Below are 17,544 nucleotides of genomic sequence, written 5' to 3' on the forward strand. Positions count from 1 at the left end.
TTTCCGTTTCCTCAGCACTACCGGCCCCTCCACCTATCTTCGTATAGTCAGCAAACTTAGCCACAGAGCCATCTATTCCATAATCCAAATCGTTGATGTACAATGTAAAAAGAAGCGGTCCCAACACGGATCCCTGTGGAACACCACTGGTAACCGGCAGCCAACCAGAATAGGATCCCTTTATTCCCACTCTCTGTTTCCTGCCAATCAGCCAACGCTCTATCCACGTATGTAACTTTCCCATAATTCCATGGCTCTTATCTTGTTAAGTAGCCTCATGTGTGGCATCTTGTCAAAGGCCTTCTGAAAATCCAAGTATACAACATCCACTGCATCTCCCTTGTCTAGCCGACTGGTAATTTCCTCAAAAAATTGTATTAGGTTTGTCAGGCAGGATTTTCCTTTAAGGAATCCTTGCTGAGTTCTGCCTATCTTGTCATATGCCTCCAGGTACTCTGTAACCTCATTCTTGACAATCGACTCCAACAACTTCCCAACCACCGATGTCAAGCTAACAGGCCTATAATTTTCTTTTTGCTTCTTTGCCCCCTTCTTAAATAGCGGAGTGACATTTGCAATCCTCCAGTCCTCCGGAACCATGCCAGAATCCATCGACTCCTGAAAGATCATCATTAACGCCTCCGCAATCTCCACAGCTACCTCCTTCAGAACACGCGGGTGCATTCCATCTGGTCCGGGAGATTTATCTACCTTTAGACTATTCAGCTTCCTGAGTACTTTCTCTGTCGTAATTGTGACTGCACACACTTCTCCTCCCTGCCACCCTTGAGTGTCCGGTATACTGCTGATGTCTTCCTCAGTGAAGACTGATGCAAAATACTCGTTCAGTTCCTCTGCCATCTCCTTATCTCCCATTACAATTTCTCCAGCATCATTTTCTACTGGTCCTATATCTACTCTCACCTGTCTTTCACTCTTTATATACTTGATAAAGCTCTTAGTATCCTCTTTGATATTATTTGCTCGCTTCCTTTCATAGTTAATCTTTTCCCTCAATGACCTTCTTAGTTTCCTTTTGTAAGTTTTTCAAAACTTCCCAATCCTCTGTCTTCCTACTAATTTTTACTTCCTTGTATGCCCTCTCCTTTGCTTTAACTTTGGCTTTGACTTCTCTTGTCAACCACGGTTGCATCCTTTTTCCATTCGAAAATTTCTTCTTTTTTGGAATATACCAGTTTGCACCTTCCTCACTTCTCGCATAAACTCCAGCCACTGCTGCTCTGCTGTCTTTCCCGCCAGTGTCCCTCTCCAGTCAACTTTGGCCAGTTCCTCTCTCACGCCACTGTCATTTCCTTTACTCCACTGAAATACCGACACATGAGATTTCGGCTTCTCTTTTTCAAATTTCACAGTGAACTCAATCATGTTATGATCACTGTCTCCTAAGGGTTCCTTCACCTCAATCTCTCTAATCACCTCCGGTTCATTACACAATACCCAATCCAGTACAGCCAATCCCCTAGTTGGCTCAACAACAAGCTGTTCTAAAAAGCCATCTCGCAGACATTCTACAAATTCTCTCTCTTGAGATCCAGTGCCAACCTGATTTTCCCAATCCACTCGCATGTTAAAATCCCCCACAATTATCATAACACTGCCCTTCTGACAAGCCTTTTCTATTTCCTGTTGTAATTTGTAGTCCACATCACTGCAGCTGTTTGGAGGCCTATAAATAACTGCCATCAGGGTCCTTTTACCCCTGCGGTTTCTTAGCTCAACCCATAAAGATTCTGCACCTTCCGATCCTATATCACCTCTTTCTAATGATTTAATATCATTTCTTACCAATAAAGCCACGCCTCCCCCTCTGCCTACCTTCTTATCCTTCCGATATACCGTGTATCCTTGGGCGTTCAGCTCCCAGAGACACACGTCCTTCAGCCACGTCTCAGTGATGGCCACAAGATCATACCTGCCAACAAATTTGCCCCATCACCTGCCTGTCTTTCCTGACATCTTTACTGCTCACTATCTTGGATTTATTTCTGCTTTTCCCTTCCTCCGCTCTATCATTCCGGTTCCCATCCCCCTGCCAAATTAGTTTAAACCCTCCCTAACAGCTCTATTAAACTTTCCCGCCTGGATGTTTGTCCCCTTCGGGTTCAGGTGTAACCTGTCCTTTTTGAACAGGTCATACTTCCCCCGAAAGAGATCCCAATTATCCAAGAATCTGAAGCCCTGCCCCCTGCACCAGTCTCTCAGCCACGCATTCATCTGCCTGATCCTACTATTCTTGCCCTTGCTAGCATGTGGCGCAGGTAGGAATCCCGAGATTATTACCCTGGAGATCCTGCTTCTCAGCTTCCTTCCTAACTCCCTGAAATCTGTCTTCAGGACCTCCTCCTTTGTCCTATCTATGTCATTGGTACCAACATGTACCAAGACAACTGGCTGCTCATCCTCCCCCTTCAGAATATTCTGGACCCGATCCGAGCCATCCCTTACCCTGGCACCTGGGAGGGAACACACCATGCAGGTATCTCTATCAGGCTCACAGAATCTCCTGTCCGTTCCCCTGACTATGGAATCCTCTTTGACTACCGCATTCCTCTTCTCCCTCCTTCTCTCCTGAACAACAGCGCCAGGCTCAGTGCTAGAGACCCGGTCACCGTGGGCATCCCCTGTCAGGTCATTCCCCTCAACAGCATCCAGAACAAGATATTTGTTGCTGATGGGGACAGCCACAGATGTGCTCTCCACTATCCGGGCATTTCCCTTCCCTCTCTTGACAGTGAACCAGTTTTCTGACCCCTGTAGCCGAGGGATGACTACCTCCCTGTAGCTGCTATCTATCACATCTTCACTTTCCCTCATAAGCAGCAGGTCATCAAGCTGTAGCTCCAAATCCCTAACACGGTCTCTGAGGAGCTGCATCTCGGTGCACCTGGCACAGATGTGGCCATCAGGGAGGCTGGAGGTCTCCCAGGATTCCCACATCTGACACCCTGAACAAAGCACTGACCCTGCAGGCATGCTATCTAATTCTACGTGAATGAAACAGGAAAAGTAAGTCTACTCACCCACTTCCCTCGCCAAACAGATGAACTTATTAAACCGTTAGCTCGTACTGTTAGCTGTGAGAGCCCTGCTGTTCCTGTCTGTCTGGGCCAATTCGCGAAAGGGAGCGGTGGGGAGAAAAAAAGAGTTGCTGCTTCGTTCTGGCCTCTTCCCGTTTTCCACCAAAGCCCGTTGAAGCCAAAGCCCTACACTCTGCTACCGCTCACTCCACTGCCCACTCTGCGCTATCCTGTTGACGTCACGCGCCTGCGACTTACAAGGTATCTGTATTTACTTCACATCATGACGCAGAATTTAAACCACTTTATGAGAACTTTATATAGCTGTGAACATCTTCCATTTTTCATTGTTTTCCTTGTGCAGATCTGTTTTTATTGGCTTGCTGTCAGCGAAGAACTGGAGCAACTTTTCTTGCTAAGCAACACACTTCAAAGTTGCTGATGAGCACATCAGGCCAGGCAGCATCGCTAGGAAGAGGTACATTCGACGGAGAGAGAGAGGAAGAATATGTGTATATAAATAAATAACGGATGTGATACGAGGGGAAGGTGGGGCGTTAGCAGAAGTTAGAGAAGTCTATGTTCATGCCATCAGGTTGGAGGCTACCCAGACGCAATATAGGGTGTTGTTCCTCCAACTGAGTGTGGCATCATCTTTAGTCATAGTCATAGTCGTACTTTATTGATCCTGGGGGAAATTTGTTTTCGTTACAGTTGCACCATAAATAATAAATAGTAATAGAACCATAAATAGTTAAATAGTAATATGTAAATTATGCCAGTGAATTATGAAATAAGTCCAGGACCAGCCTATTGGCTCAGGGTGTCTGACCCTCCAAGGGAGGAGTTGTAGGGTTTGATGGCCACAGGCAGAGGAATGACTTCCTACGACGCTCTGTGTTGCATCTCGGTGGAATGAGTCTCTGGCTGAATGTACTCCTGTGCCCACCCAATACATTATGTAGTGGATGGGAGACATTGTCCAAGATGGCATGCTACTTAGACAGCATCCTCTTTTCAGACACCACCATGAGAGAGTCCAGTTCCATCCCCACAACATCACTGGCCTTACGAATGAGTTTGTTGATTCTGTTGGTGTCTGCTACCCTCAGCCTGCTGCCCCAGCACGCAACAGCAAACATGATAGCACTGGCCACCGCAGACACGTAGAACATCCTCAGCATCATCCGGCAGATGTTAAAGGACCTCAGTCTCCTCAGGAAATAGAGACGGCTCTGACCCTTCTTGTAGACAGCCTCAGTGTTCTTTGACCAGTCCAGTTTATTGTCAATTCATATCCCCAGGTATTTGTAATCCTCCACCAGGTTCACACTGACCCCCTGGATGGAAACGGGTCACCGGTATCTTAGCTCTCCTCAGGTCTACCACCAGCTCCTTAGTCTTTTTCACATTAAGCTGCAGATAATTCTGCTCACACCAAGTGACAAAGTTTCCTACCGTAGCCCTGTACTCAGCCTCATTTCCCTTGCTGATGCATCCAACTATGGCAGAGTCATCTGAAAACTTCTGAAGATGACAAGACTCTGTGCAGTAGTTGAAGTCCGAGGTGTAAATGGTGAAGAGAAAGGGAGACAAGACAGTCCCCTGTGGAGCCCCAGTGCTGCTGATCACTCTGTCGGACAGAGTGTTGCAAGCACACGTACTGTGGTCTGCCAGTCAGGTAGTCAAGAATCCATGATACCAGGGGAGCATTCACCTGCATCGCTGTCAGCTTCTCCCCCAGCAGAGCCGGGCGGATGGTGTTGAACGCACTGGAGAAGTCAAAAAACATGGTCCTCACAGTGCTCGCCTGCTTGTCCAGGTGGGCGTAGACACGGTTCAGCAGGTAGACGATGGCATCCTCAACTCCTAGTCGGGGCTGGTATGTGAACTGGAGGAGATCTGAGTGTGGCCTGACCATAGACCAGAGCTTTACAGTAGAGGAGGTCGTGGATAGATATATCAGAATGGGAATGGGATGTGGAATTGAAATGTGTGGCCACTGGGAGAAAACAACTTTTCTTTTTGTTTCTTTATATCGTTAACTGTAAAGATCCAATGTTATACAAGTCACATATGCTTTTCACAGGCACACCACCGTCGAGTTTTTTCAGAACTTCCATCTTTCTTGTATAGATAACGTATGGTGTTTGTGCTTTACACCATGAGAAGCACTTCCTTTATTCAATTAAGACATGACTGGGACTGGATAAGCACAGGTTATAAAAATAAGTGCAGAATAACACAGGGGACCGACTTGCTTCTTTTGAAGACCATGCAAACAGCTGATTCTGCTAATGGGGCCACCAAAACCGTGGCGATGGGTTGGTGCAGCAACATGAGAAATTTGAACTTAGGCAGCCACAAATTGTGTCCGAACCAGTGGTGAAACCGGACCACTGATTGCTGGATTCGAGGTGGTCAACCTGTAATTGAAATTCATTTTTCCTGGAACCAAAATGTGGTAACCGGAATTGGATTCAATGTTCAAAATGTGGCAATATTGTAGCAATCTAAACTAATTTCTGTGCCTCTAGTAATGAAGCACAGACTCACACCTGCTTTATTAACTGCTGTTTCAACGCATGATGCTACTTTGAAAGATGTACATTGCTTACGCATATATTTTATTACCATAAAGTAAGTCAGAACAAACTGACTAGTGGAGAAGAGCATTGGCAGTTGATAGCTGGTAGTTGATGTCTTACTAGCAGATTTTTTTGCCTGACTTTAAAAGTATTGCAGTGTAAAATTGAGTTCTGATAATGGTAAATAGAGTCTATCTCCTGTACTATAGCATTGGAGAGGGATAGGAACAGACAAGTTCGAAGAAGGAAGTCTGAGAGTTGGAGCAGGAGTGCGGAGGAAGCCATTTTTGAATTTTTCAGTTTTTATTCCATCGGCGTTCAGAAAGGCGGGACTGCGCGGGCGTGTGACGTCGGGCAGTGAAGCGCAGAAGATTTAAAAGGAACACAGCCTCATACAGCGGGCAGCGTAGTTTGCGGGTGGCGGAGTGAGCCGGGAGCAGAGTGAAGGCTTAAGGGCTTCGGCTCAACGGGCTTAGGCGGAAACGGGCGAGGCGAGGAAGGTTTGGTATTCATTTTTTGTTGTTTTTTGAGGAGAGGGGCAGTATGAGTGTGAGGGCAGTTTGTTGTTCTCAGTGCCGGATGTGGGAGGCCCTGGAGACTCCAAGCCTCCTGGACGTCCATATCTGCGCCAGGTGCGCCGAGATGCAACTCCTAAGGGACCGTGTTAGGGAACTGGAGCTGCAGCTCGATGACCTTCGTCTGGTCAGGGAGAGTGAGGAGTTGATAGAGAGGAGTTACAGGCAGGTGGTCACACCGGGGCCACGGGAGGTAGACAAGTGGGTCACAGTTAGGAGGGGGAAGGGGAAGAGTCAGGTAATAGTGAGTACCCCAGTAGCTGTGCCCCTTGACAATAGGTACTCCTGTTTGAGTACTGTTGGGGAGGACAGCTTACCTGAGGGAAGCGACAGTGGCCGTGCCTCCGGCACAGAGTCCGGCCCTGTAGCTCAGAAGGGTAGGGAAAGGAAGAGGAGGGCAGTAGTAATAGGGGACTCGATAGTAAGGGGGTCAGATAGGCGATTCTGTGGATGCAGTCCAGAGACCCGGATGGTAGTCTGCCTCCCTGGTGCCAGGGTCCGGGATGTTTCTAATCATGTCCAAGATATCCTGGAAGTGGGAGGGTGAGCTGGCAGAGGTCGTGGTACATATAGGTACCAATAACATAGGAAGGAAAAGGGAAGAGGTCCTGAAAGGACAATATAGGGAGTTAGGAAGGGAGTTGAGTAAAAGGAACGCAAAGGTAGTAATCTCGGGATTACTGCCTGTGCCACGCGACAGTGAGAGTAGGAATGCGATGAGGTGGAGGATAAATGCGTGGCTGAGGGATTGGAGCAGGGGGCAGGGATTCAAGTTTTTGGATCACTGGGACCTCTTTTGGCGCAGGTGTGACCTGTACAAAAAGGACGGGTTACACTTGAATCTTAGGGGGACCAATATCCTGGCAGGGAGATTTGCAAGGGCTACTGAGGTGACTTTAAACTAGAATGGTTGGGGGGTGGGAATCAAATTAAAGGGACAAGGAGAGAGGAAACAACAGGAATTCTGCGGATGCTGGAAATTCAAACAACACACATAAAAGTTGCTGATGAACGCAGCAGGCCAGGCAGCAACTCTAGGAAGAGGTGCAGTCGACGTTTCAGGCCGAGACCCTTCGTCAGGAGAGAGGAGGTTAGTTCACAACAGGGGGATGGGAACCAGTGCAGAGGGGTGCAAAATGAGGGTAGAAGCAAAAAGTAGTAAGGTGAAAAGTATAAGTGGCAGGCCGGCAAATCCATGGCAAAAATCAAAAAGGGCCACTTTTCAATATAATTTTATAAGGGCTAAGAGTGTTGTAAAAACGAGCCTGAAGGCTTTGTGTGTCAATGCAAGGAGCATTCGTAACAAGGTGGATGAATTAAAAGTGTAGATTGTTATAAACGAATATGATATAGTTGGGATCACAGAGACATGGCTCCAGGGTGACCAAGGATGGGAGCTCAACATTCAGGGATATTCAATATTCATGAAGGATAGAAGTGAAAGAAAAGGAGGTTAGAAAAGAAAAGAAAAGGAAAGAAAAGCATTGCTGGTTAGAGAGAAGATTAACGCAATAGAAAAGAAGGACATTAGCCGTGAGGATGTGGAGTGGATATGGGTAGAGCTGCACAACACTAAGGGGCAGAAAACGCTGGTGGGAGTTGTGTACAGGCCACCTAACAGTAGTAGTGAGGTTGGGGATGGTATTAAACAGGAAATTAGAAATGTGTGCAATAAAGGAACAGCAGTTATAATGGGTGACTTCAATCTACATATAGATTGGGTGAACCAAATTGGTAAGGGTGCTGAGGAAGAGGATTTCCTGGAATGTATGCGGGATGGTTTTTTGAACCAACATGTTGAGGAACCAACTAGAGAGCAGGCTATTCTAGACTGAGTATTGAGCAATGAGGAAGGGGTAATTAGCAATCTTGTCGTGAGAGGCCCCTTGGGTAAGAGTGACCGTAATATGGTGGAATTCTTCATTAAGATGGAGAGTGACATAGTTAAATCAGAAACAAAGGTTCTGAACTTAAAGAAGGGTAACTTTGAAGGTATGAGACGTGAATTAGCTAAGATAGACTGGCAAGTGACACTTAAAGGGTTGCCGGTGGATATGCAATGGCAAGCATTTAAAGATCACATGGATGAACTACCACAATTGTTCATCCCAGTTTGGCAAAAGAATAAATCAAGGAAGGTAGTGCACCCGTGGCTGACAAGGGAAATTAGGGATAGTATCAATTCCAAAGAAGAAGCACACAAGTTAGCCAGAAAAAGTGGCTCACCTGAGGACTGGGAGAAATTCAGAGTCCAGCAGAGGAGGACAAAGGGCTTAATTAGGAAGGGGAAAAAAGATTATGAGAGAAAACTGGCAGGAGCATAAAAACTGACTGTAAAAGCTTTTATAGATATGTGAAAAGAAAAAGATTGGTTAAGACAAATGTAGGTCCCCTACAGACAGAAACAGGTGAATTGATTATGGGGAGCAAGGACATGGCAGACCAATTGAATAACTACTTTGGTTCTATCTTCACTAAGGAGGAAATAAATAATCTTCCGGAAATAGTAGGCGACAGAGGGTCCAGTGAGATGGAGGAACTGAGGGAAATACATGTTAGTAGGGAAGTGATGTTAGGTAAATTGAAGGGATTAAAGGCAGATAAATCCCCAGGGCCAGATGGTCTGCATCCCAGAGTGCTTAAGGAAGTAGCCCAAGAAATAGTGGATGCATTAGTGATAATTTTTCAAAACTCTTTAGATTCTGGACTAGTTCCTGAGGATTGGAGGGTGGCTAAGGTAACCCCACTTTTTAAAAAGGAGGGAGAGAGAAACCAGGGAACTATAGACCGGTTAGCCTAACATCAGTGGGGAAAATGCTAGAGTCAGTTATCAAAGATGTGATAACAGCACATTTGGAAAGCGGTGATATCATCGGACAAAGTCAGCATGGATTTGTGAAAGGAAAATCATGTCTGACGAATCTCATAGAATTTTTTGAGGATGTAACTAGTAGAGTGGATGGGGAGAACCAGTGGATGTGGTATATTTGGATTTTCAAAAGGCTTTTGACAAGGTCCCACACAGGAGATTAGTGTGCAGACTTAAAGCACACGGTATTGGGAGTAAGGTATTGATGTGGATAGAGAATTGGTTGGCAGACAGGAAGCAAAGAGTGGGAATAAACGGGACCTTTTCAGAATGGTAGGCATTGACTAGTGGGGTACCGCGAGGGTCAGTGCTGGGACCCCAGTTGTTCACAATATAAAAGACTTAGATGAGGGAATTAAATGCAGCATCTCCAAGTTTGCGGATTACATGAAGCTGGGCGGCAGTGTTAGCTGTGAGGAGGATGCAAAGAGGGTGCAGGGTGACTTGAATAGGTTAGGTGAGTGGGCAAACTCATGGCAGATGCAATTTAATGTGGATAAATGTGAGGTTATCGACTTTGGTGGCAAAAACAGGAAAACAGATTATGATCTGAATGGTGGCTGATTAGGAAAAGCGGAGGTGCAACGAGACCTGGGTGTCATTATACACCAGTCATTGAAAGTGGGCATGCAGTTACAGCAGGCGGTGAAAAAGGCGAATGGTATGCTGGCATTCATAGCCAGAGGATTCGAGAACAGGAGCAGGGAGGTACGACAGCAGTTGGACAAGGCCTTGGTGAGACCACACCTGGAGTATTGTGTGCAGTTTTAGTCCCCTAATCTGAGGAAAGACATCCTTGCCATAGAGGGAGTACAAAAAAGGTTCACCAGATTGATTCCTGGGATGGCAGGACTTTCATATGATGAAAGACTGGATGAACTAGGCTTATACTTGTTGGAATTTAGAAGATTGAGGGGGGATCTTATTGAAACGTATAAAATCCTAAAGGGATTGGAGAGGCTAGATACAGGAAGATTGTTCCCGATGTTGGGGAAGTCCAGAACGAGGGGTCACAGTTTGAGGATAAAGGGGAAGCCTTTTTGGACCGAGATTAGGACAAAACTTCACACAGAGAGTGGTGAATCTGTGGAATTCTCTGCCACTGGAAACAGTTGCGGCCAGTTCATTGGCTCTAATTAAGAGGGAGTTAGGTATGGCCCTTGTGGCTAAAGGGATCAGGGGATATGGAGGGAAGGTTGGTACAGGGTTCTGAGCTGGATGATCAGCCATGATCATACTGAATGGCGGTGCAGGCTCGAAGGGCCGAATGGCCTACTCCACCTATTTTCTATGTTTCTACATTTCTAAAAGTGTTTAATTAGAGTAAGGAGAAATATGAGGCTATCAGGCAGGAACTTGGAAGCATAAATTGGGAACAGATGTTCTCAGGGAAATGTATGGAAGAAATCTCTGGCAAATGTTCAGGGGATATTTGCATGGAGTTCTACATAGCTATGGTCCAGTGAGACAGGGAAAGAATGGTAGGGTACAGGAACTGTGGTGTACAAAGGCTGTTGTAAATCTAGTCAAGAAGAAAAGAAAAGCTTACCAAAGGTTCAAAAAACCAGGTAATGATAGAGATCTAGATGATTACAAGGCTAGCAGGAAAGACTTTAAGAATGAAATTAGGAGAACCAGAAGGGGCCATGAGAAGGCCTTGGTGGACAGGATTAAGGAAAACCCCAAGGCATTCTACAAGTATATGAAGAGCAAGAGGATATGACGTGAGAGAATAGGACCAATCAAGTGTGACAGTGGAAAAGTGTGTGTGGAATGAGAGGAGATAGCAAATGTATTTAATGAATACTTTGCTTCAGTATTCACTATGGAAAAGGATCTTGACGATTGTAGGGATGAATTACAGCAGACTGAAAAGCTTGAGCATGTAGATATTAAGAAGGAGGATGTGCTGGAGCTTTTGGAATGCCTCAGGTTGGATAAGTCACCGGGACCAGACGAGATGTGCCCCCAGGCTACTGTGAGAGGCGAGGGAGGAGATTGCTGAGCCTCTGGCAATGATCTTTGCATCATCAATGGGGATGGGAGAGGTTCCGGGGGATTAGATGGTTGCAGATGTTGTTCCCTTATTCAAGAAAGGGAGTAGAGATAGCCCAGGAAATTGTAGACCGGTGAGTCTTACTTCAGTTGTTGGTAAATTGATGGACAAGATCCTGAGAGACAGGATTTATGAACATTTGGAGTGGCTTAATATAATTAGGAATAGTCAGCATGGCTTTATCAAAGGCAGGTTGTGCCTTATGAGCCAGATTGATTTTTTTGAAGATGTGACTAAAGGCATTAATGAAGGTAGAGCAGTAGATGTAGTGTATATGAATTTCAGCAAGGCATTTGATAAGGTACCCCATGCAAAGCTTATTGAGAAAGTAAGGAGGCATGGGATCCAAGGGGACATTGCTTTCTGGATCCAGAACTAGCTTGTCCACAGAAGGCAAAGACTGGTTGTAGACGGGTCACATTCTGCATGGAGGTCAGTGACCAGTGGTGTGCCTCAGGGATCTGTTCTGGGACCCCCTACTCTTCATGATTTTTATAAATGACCTGGATAAGGAAGTGGAGAGATGGATTAGTAAATTTGCTGATGACACAAAGGTTGCAGCTGTTGTAGATTGTGTGGAGGGCTGTCAGCGGTTACAACGGGACATTGATAGGATGCAAAACAGGGCTGAGCTGAGAAGTGGCAGATGGAGTTCAACCAAGGAAGTGGTTCATTTTAGTAGGTCAAATATGATGGCAGAATATAGTATTAATGGTAAGACTCTTGGCAGTGTGGAGGATCAGAGGGATCTTGGGGTCCGAGTCCATAGGACACTCAAAGCTGCTGCACAGGTCGTCTTTGTGGTTAAGAAGGCATACTGTGCATTGGCCTTCATCAGTCGTGGGATTGAGTTTAGGAGCAGAGAGGTAATGTTGCAGCTACATAGGATCCTGGTCAGACCCCACTTGGCGTACTGTGCTCAGTTCTGGTTGCCTCACTACAGGAAGGATGTGGAAACCATAGAAAGGGTGCAGAGGAGATTTACGAGGATGTTGCCTGGATTGGGGAGCATGCGTTATGAGAATAGGTTGAGTGAACTCCGCCTTTTCTCCTGGGAGAGACGGAAGATGAGAGGTGACCTGATAGAGGTGTATAAGATGATGAGAGGCAGTGATCGTGTGGATAGTCAGAGGCTTTTTCCCAGTGCTGAAGTGACTAGCACCAGAGGGCACAGTTTTAAGGTGCTTGGAAACAGGTACAGAGGAGATGTCAGGGATAAGTTTTTTACGTAGAGTGTGGTGGGTGTGTGGAATGGGCTGCCGGTGACAGTGGTGGAGGCGGATACGATAGGGTATTTTAAGAAGCTCCTGGATAGCTACATGGAGCTTAAAAATATAGAGGGCTATGGGTAACCCGAGGTAATTTCTAAGGTAAGGACATGTTCGGCACAGCTTTGTGGGTCAAAGGGCTTGCATTGTGCTGTAGATTTTCTATGTTCTACTGTATTAGAAAGTACCTGTTGAGAATCTTTGTAACACTGGCTCCATTCTGATGACAAGCAATTTTTCCTTGATGAATGCTGACCTGCCAGCAGATATATGCTCCATTTTTTTGCTGTTATTTCTGATTTCTTGAATCCACTTTTCCCTTGTGACTTCCCGAGAGATTAATTCGTCTGAGTCATACGTTTATTTTTCTGTGGTAATTTCATGTAAGATCTTTATATATAATATTGATCAAATGGGGAATTATATCAATGTATGCAACATTATCGACCTTTAAAAGTGTCTTCCTCCATGTACAAAGAATTTTTCCTCTAATTTCCTTTTAGGCCTGCCACATCTTTGTGCATTCTTATTTTGTTTCTTATGCTTAATGTCAGCTCTTTGCTTCTAATATTGAAGAATGAGTACTCATCCTCAATCCATATTTTTAAACATATTTTGCAAGTTGCAATATTGATTTGAATATAGATATAGAAGCATAGATATAATTAAAATTTATGCAATAACATCTGGTATTGGCATTGTTGTTCATTTACGCATCTATGGCACATCAGGGGACATTTTTTCTGCTGTTTCCTTAGCATTTGTCTGTTACAAGGCCGAGTTGCTAGCTTGACGCTCAACCCAGCTCCGATGGAAATTGTGCAAGGGTCTGGCTGAAGTCAAACCCAGGATCATTTTCATCAAAGTCCAGTACTGCTGCCACTGCATCACTGGCCAGCAAAGTTTAGCATATAGATAATATCTTTATGGAGAGTCTGATGTTCATAATGGATCCTTCTATGGGAACATGGTGTATGAATGTAGAAAAATAATTTCATCTGGACAAAACTGCAATCAGTAATACTCAAATGGATTCTGTCCTTTTTCTCTCTCTTTAACAATAAACTTGTAATATTTGGAGAATGAACTAAAACTTAAAATGAATTTGGATGAATCTAATTCACCTGTATATCATTTGCTTTGCTCTCCAGTGATAGATGATATTTCTCTGACAGAACCTTTCAGTGGGTAAGCTGGAACTACTGCTGTTGCAATTTAAACATTTCTTAAGTAGATTAATTTCTTATTGGTTTTATGTCATTTTCTTGTCCATGTAAGATTTTTCTTTGAATTTTTTGCTTTTAGGGAGTCAAAGAGTGCTGTAGATTCCTGGTTGTCCTCAGATGAAGAAGATAATGTGCCATGTTCTTCCAAGGTAGTAATTTGCCATTGATATAATTTGTTGTGTTATCTCATTTTTGAATTTAAGTGACTAACAATGATGGCATTTCACTGAAATAGTTTTATTAAAGTAGATACATGTGTCATATATCAATATTCATTAAATAATGCTGCTTGAACTTGGTGGGGTGGTCATAGAAACATAGAAAACCTACAGCTCAGTACAGGCCCTTCGGCCCACAAAATTGTGCCGAACATGTCCCTACCTTAGAAATTACTAGGCTTACCCATAGCCCTCTATTTTTCTAAGCTCCATGTACCTATCCAAAAGTCTCTTAAGAGACCCTATCGTATTTACCTCCACCACCGTTGCCGGCAGCCCATTCCACGCACTCACCACTCTCTGCGTAAAAAATACTTACCCCTGACGTCTTCTCTGTACCTACTCCCCAGCACCTTCAACCTGTGTCCGTTTGTGGCAATCATTTCAGCCCTGGGGAAAAGCCTCTGACGATCCACACGATCATCTTTATGCTGGAATTCTGTATCCCACTGTAACCATTTTCTGTAACTGTTTAAATAATTGGAATGTTGAATTCTAGGGCTTTATTTTGAATTATAAATCATTTTTATTAAGAAGCAAAATTAGAAAAAGTTGGAGCGAATAAATTATTTTCACAAGGAAATTCAAATTCAGTGGCATTGCAGACCTTGCCATTCCAAAAGAAAAAGGAGTATAGTCTAGACGGGATGAATGTGTTCTTTGTGGGCATATCTAGAAACAAGGGGTCACTTTTTAAAAATAAGGGCTTGGCACTTAAGATTCAGACCTTTTGCTACTTTACTGAGGTCACAGGCTTTGCCAAGGCCAACTTCTTCAAAGAAGAGGCTCCAGTTGCACTTGGCTATGTTGGAAATCCTTGGCTAGCCATATTCCACAGTAAATTGTGTTTTTCATGACAGATCATTAAAAATGCAGTTCGTCGTTGAACATGGCTGTTACTGACTAGAAGATTAAAAGCCATCAAGCTGACTTGCTGGAAACCAGTTGCAATGATTTATCACTTTTTAGAAAATGAGGGTTTAGCTTACAAAACTACTTTGTGCAGCTGTGTACTAAATCAGAAGTGCTGAAAAGATAAACTAAAGTTGAAAGTATGTCACAAGTCAAACAATTCAAGTTAATTAAAGTTCAGGCAGGCAAAGAAATGCACCTTGTATCAAATGCTTTGAACTTTTGCATTAAAGAGCTTGAAACCTTTCCCTGTCCACATAATAATTCAACTGAGTTGAGAATTTAGTGCCTGCATTGGGAGTCCGAAAATAGTTATTTAAGTATATGGCCTGCCCTGCAAAGCCAAGTGTAACTGCAACCTCTGTTTTGGAGAAGTTGTCCTGGGCAAAGTCTGTGGCCTGAAGAAAATAGCCCCATTTTGGTGTGGCATTAAAATGAAAGGGCATTGAGCAACAATCACAGATTGAAAGCAAGTTGTTTAGGACCAGTAAACTAGAAACTGTTAAAGTGGCAAAGGTTGCCAGCGGTTCATGGAAGGAAACAGATAAGAGCAGGCGAAATTAATGATGAGGCAATCAAAGTCATGTAGCTTGTGGATCTTTAGGAAGTAAAGTGGATTATGAATGGTCTGATGATTATATGGATGTGAAGGAAGGACCTCCAGAGGGAAAGAGGTTAATTTGAAACTAGCTGGAAGGAAATGTCTTTTATTCTTTGGTAGAGTCATGGTCCAAAATGCATTGTATGAACCTTAGGTTAATTTCAAGCAAAAATCCAACGATAGGTCACATTATCTTTGGAAGTATTTGAGTTTTGAAAACAGAAGTTTTGCATCCTCAAAAGGATATATTAATCTGAAAACCTGCTTCGTTAGATCTAAAAAGCCCCATATGATTATTTTTAAAATGAGCAGGTCTTAGTGTCCTGGCCAGCATTTATGCCTTCATCGGTATTAATGTGGCCAAATTGGCATTTGCTTTCATAACATTAGCTACATGTTTTAAAAGCTCTTCATTAGTTGTCCTAAGGATGCAGGTGCCAGTACATAAATACAGAAGCTTATTATGTTATCAACAAGTTGATGCTATAGCCAAGAAAACACGCCTATGCCGGTAGTTCCTCAGAGGGTAACAAAATTCTGTATGGTCATTGATGACCGTTAACATAGTCCAGTCCACCACGTAAACCAATCTCCCCTCCGTTGACTTCCCGCTTGCGTCAGGAAAGCTGCTATAATCGAGGAGCTCTCCCGCACCAGTCTTTCTTTTTTCTCCCCTCTCCCACTGGGCAGAAGGTAGAAAAGCTTGAAAGTATACACCATTAGACTCATAAGTATATTCTATAGATATTTGCCTAGTAGGAGAATTAAAGGTTATGGGGAAAAAGGCAGGTAAGTGAAGGTAGGTCCATGGTTAGATCAGCCATGATCTTATTGAATGGCGGAGCAGGCTCCATGGGACAGATGGCCTACTCCTGCTCCTATTTCTTATGTTCTTAAGCTCTATCCGTTATCAGACTCTTGACTAGACTTCTCATATGCCAAAGGTTAGCTTGTGATTACACAATGTACCTTGTCATGGAGCTTGCAATTTGTTTATGTGCATTGGATGGTCCCTGTAGCTGCTGTGATGTATTTTACATTGCGATTTGTATTTTATCTCAGTATATTGAGGTGGATTATTTGTTACATTGATTCCACTCCCTCTCTTATTTCCCATCTCCTTCTCACTACTGTCTCTCATATGCTACCTATTCTTTTTATTGTTTTATCACTTACGTAACCCAAAGGAGAATTAATAGTAGTTACTTAACCTACTAGCAAATCTCCAGGTTATAGGAGGACCCAGAGCATTGTGGGAAAAAGCAGTCACACAGAGAGGATGTACCCATTCCACATTGACAGCATCAAAGGTCAGCAGAATGAAATCCAGGTGACTGGAGCAGGGAGCTAGCAGCAATGATGGTTAAGATGTTAGCAGAATAATTCATTATTTATTCTTAAACTTCAAATATCATATATTTAAGTGAAATATATTGTATAAATGTGTTTATGTAAGACTGAAGGAAGCAGGAAATTGAATTGAAAGCAAATTGAGTTGATATTATATTGGTATTTGTGCCTTTGGCCAAATTTTAAATATGTAACTGTTTATAACCACTAATAACGTCTATTTACAGACAATCCAGAAGAGTAATTTGACCAACTTGCTAAATTCTTCACAGCGAAACAAGAAAAACAGTAAGTTATTGAGAAAATAATTGGGAAAAAAGTCGAGTACTGATTTGCTTAGTGTGTAGTTAGTGTGTGCTTAGTGTGTAGTGTGCACTGGAAACAGTTGAGGCCAGTTCATTGGCTATATTTAAGAGGGAGTTAGGTATGGCCCTTGTGGCTAAAGGGATCAGGGGATATGGAGGGAAGGTTGGTACAGGGTTCTGAGTTGGATGATCAGCCATGATCATACTGAATGGCGGTGCAGGCTCGAAGGGCCGAATGGCCTACTCCACCTATTTTCTATGTTTCTACGTTTCTAAAAGTGTTTAATTAGAGTAAGGAGAAATATGAGGCTATCAGGCAGGAACTTGGAAGCATAAATTGGGAACAGATGTTCTCAGGGAAATGTATGGAAGAAATCTCCGGCAAATGTTCAGGGGATATTTGCATGGAGTTCTACGTAGCTATGGTCCAGTGAGACAGGGAAAGAATGGTAGGGTACAGGAACTGTGGTGTACAAAGGCTGTTGTAAATCTAGTCAAGAAGAAAAGAAAAGCTTACCAAAGGTTCAAAAAACCAGGT

At 43.8% G+C, this 17,544-nt stretch overlaps 1 protein-coding gene and 1 long non-coding RNA gene across 2 annotated transcripts in view; both read left to right on the forward strand.

The window, feature by feature from the left end:
- LOC134352226 (ankyrin repeat domain-containing protein 26-like) overlaps positions 1-17,544 on the forward strand; it is a 99,273-nt gene that overhangs the window by 33,516 nt on the left and 48,213 nt on the right. Inside the window, 3 exon segments of the mRNA XM_063059520.1 lie at positions 13,546-13,582; positions 13,700-13,769; positions 16,929-16,989. Of these exon segments, the coding sequence (XP_062915590.1) occupies positions 13,546-13,582; positions 13,700-13,769; positions 16,929-16,989 (168 nt within the window).
- Positions 13,551-16,983, forward strand: LOC134351550 (uncharacterized). Its single transcript, XR_010019177.1, has 3 exons — positions 13,551-13,582; positions 13,700-13,769; positions 16,929-16,983. It is a non-coding gene; the product is annotated as an uncharacterized LOC134351550 (long non-coding RNA).

The sequence above is a fragment of the Mobula hypostoma genome, chromosome 9 (assembly GCF_963921235.1).
Source record: "Mobula hypostoma chromosome 9, sMobHyp1.1, whole genome shotgun sequence".
NCBI lineage: Eukaryota > Metazoa > Chordata > Chondrichthyes > Myliobatiformes > Myliobatidae > Mobula > Mobula hypostoma.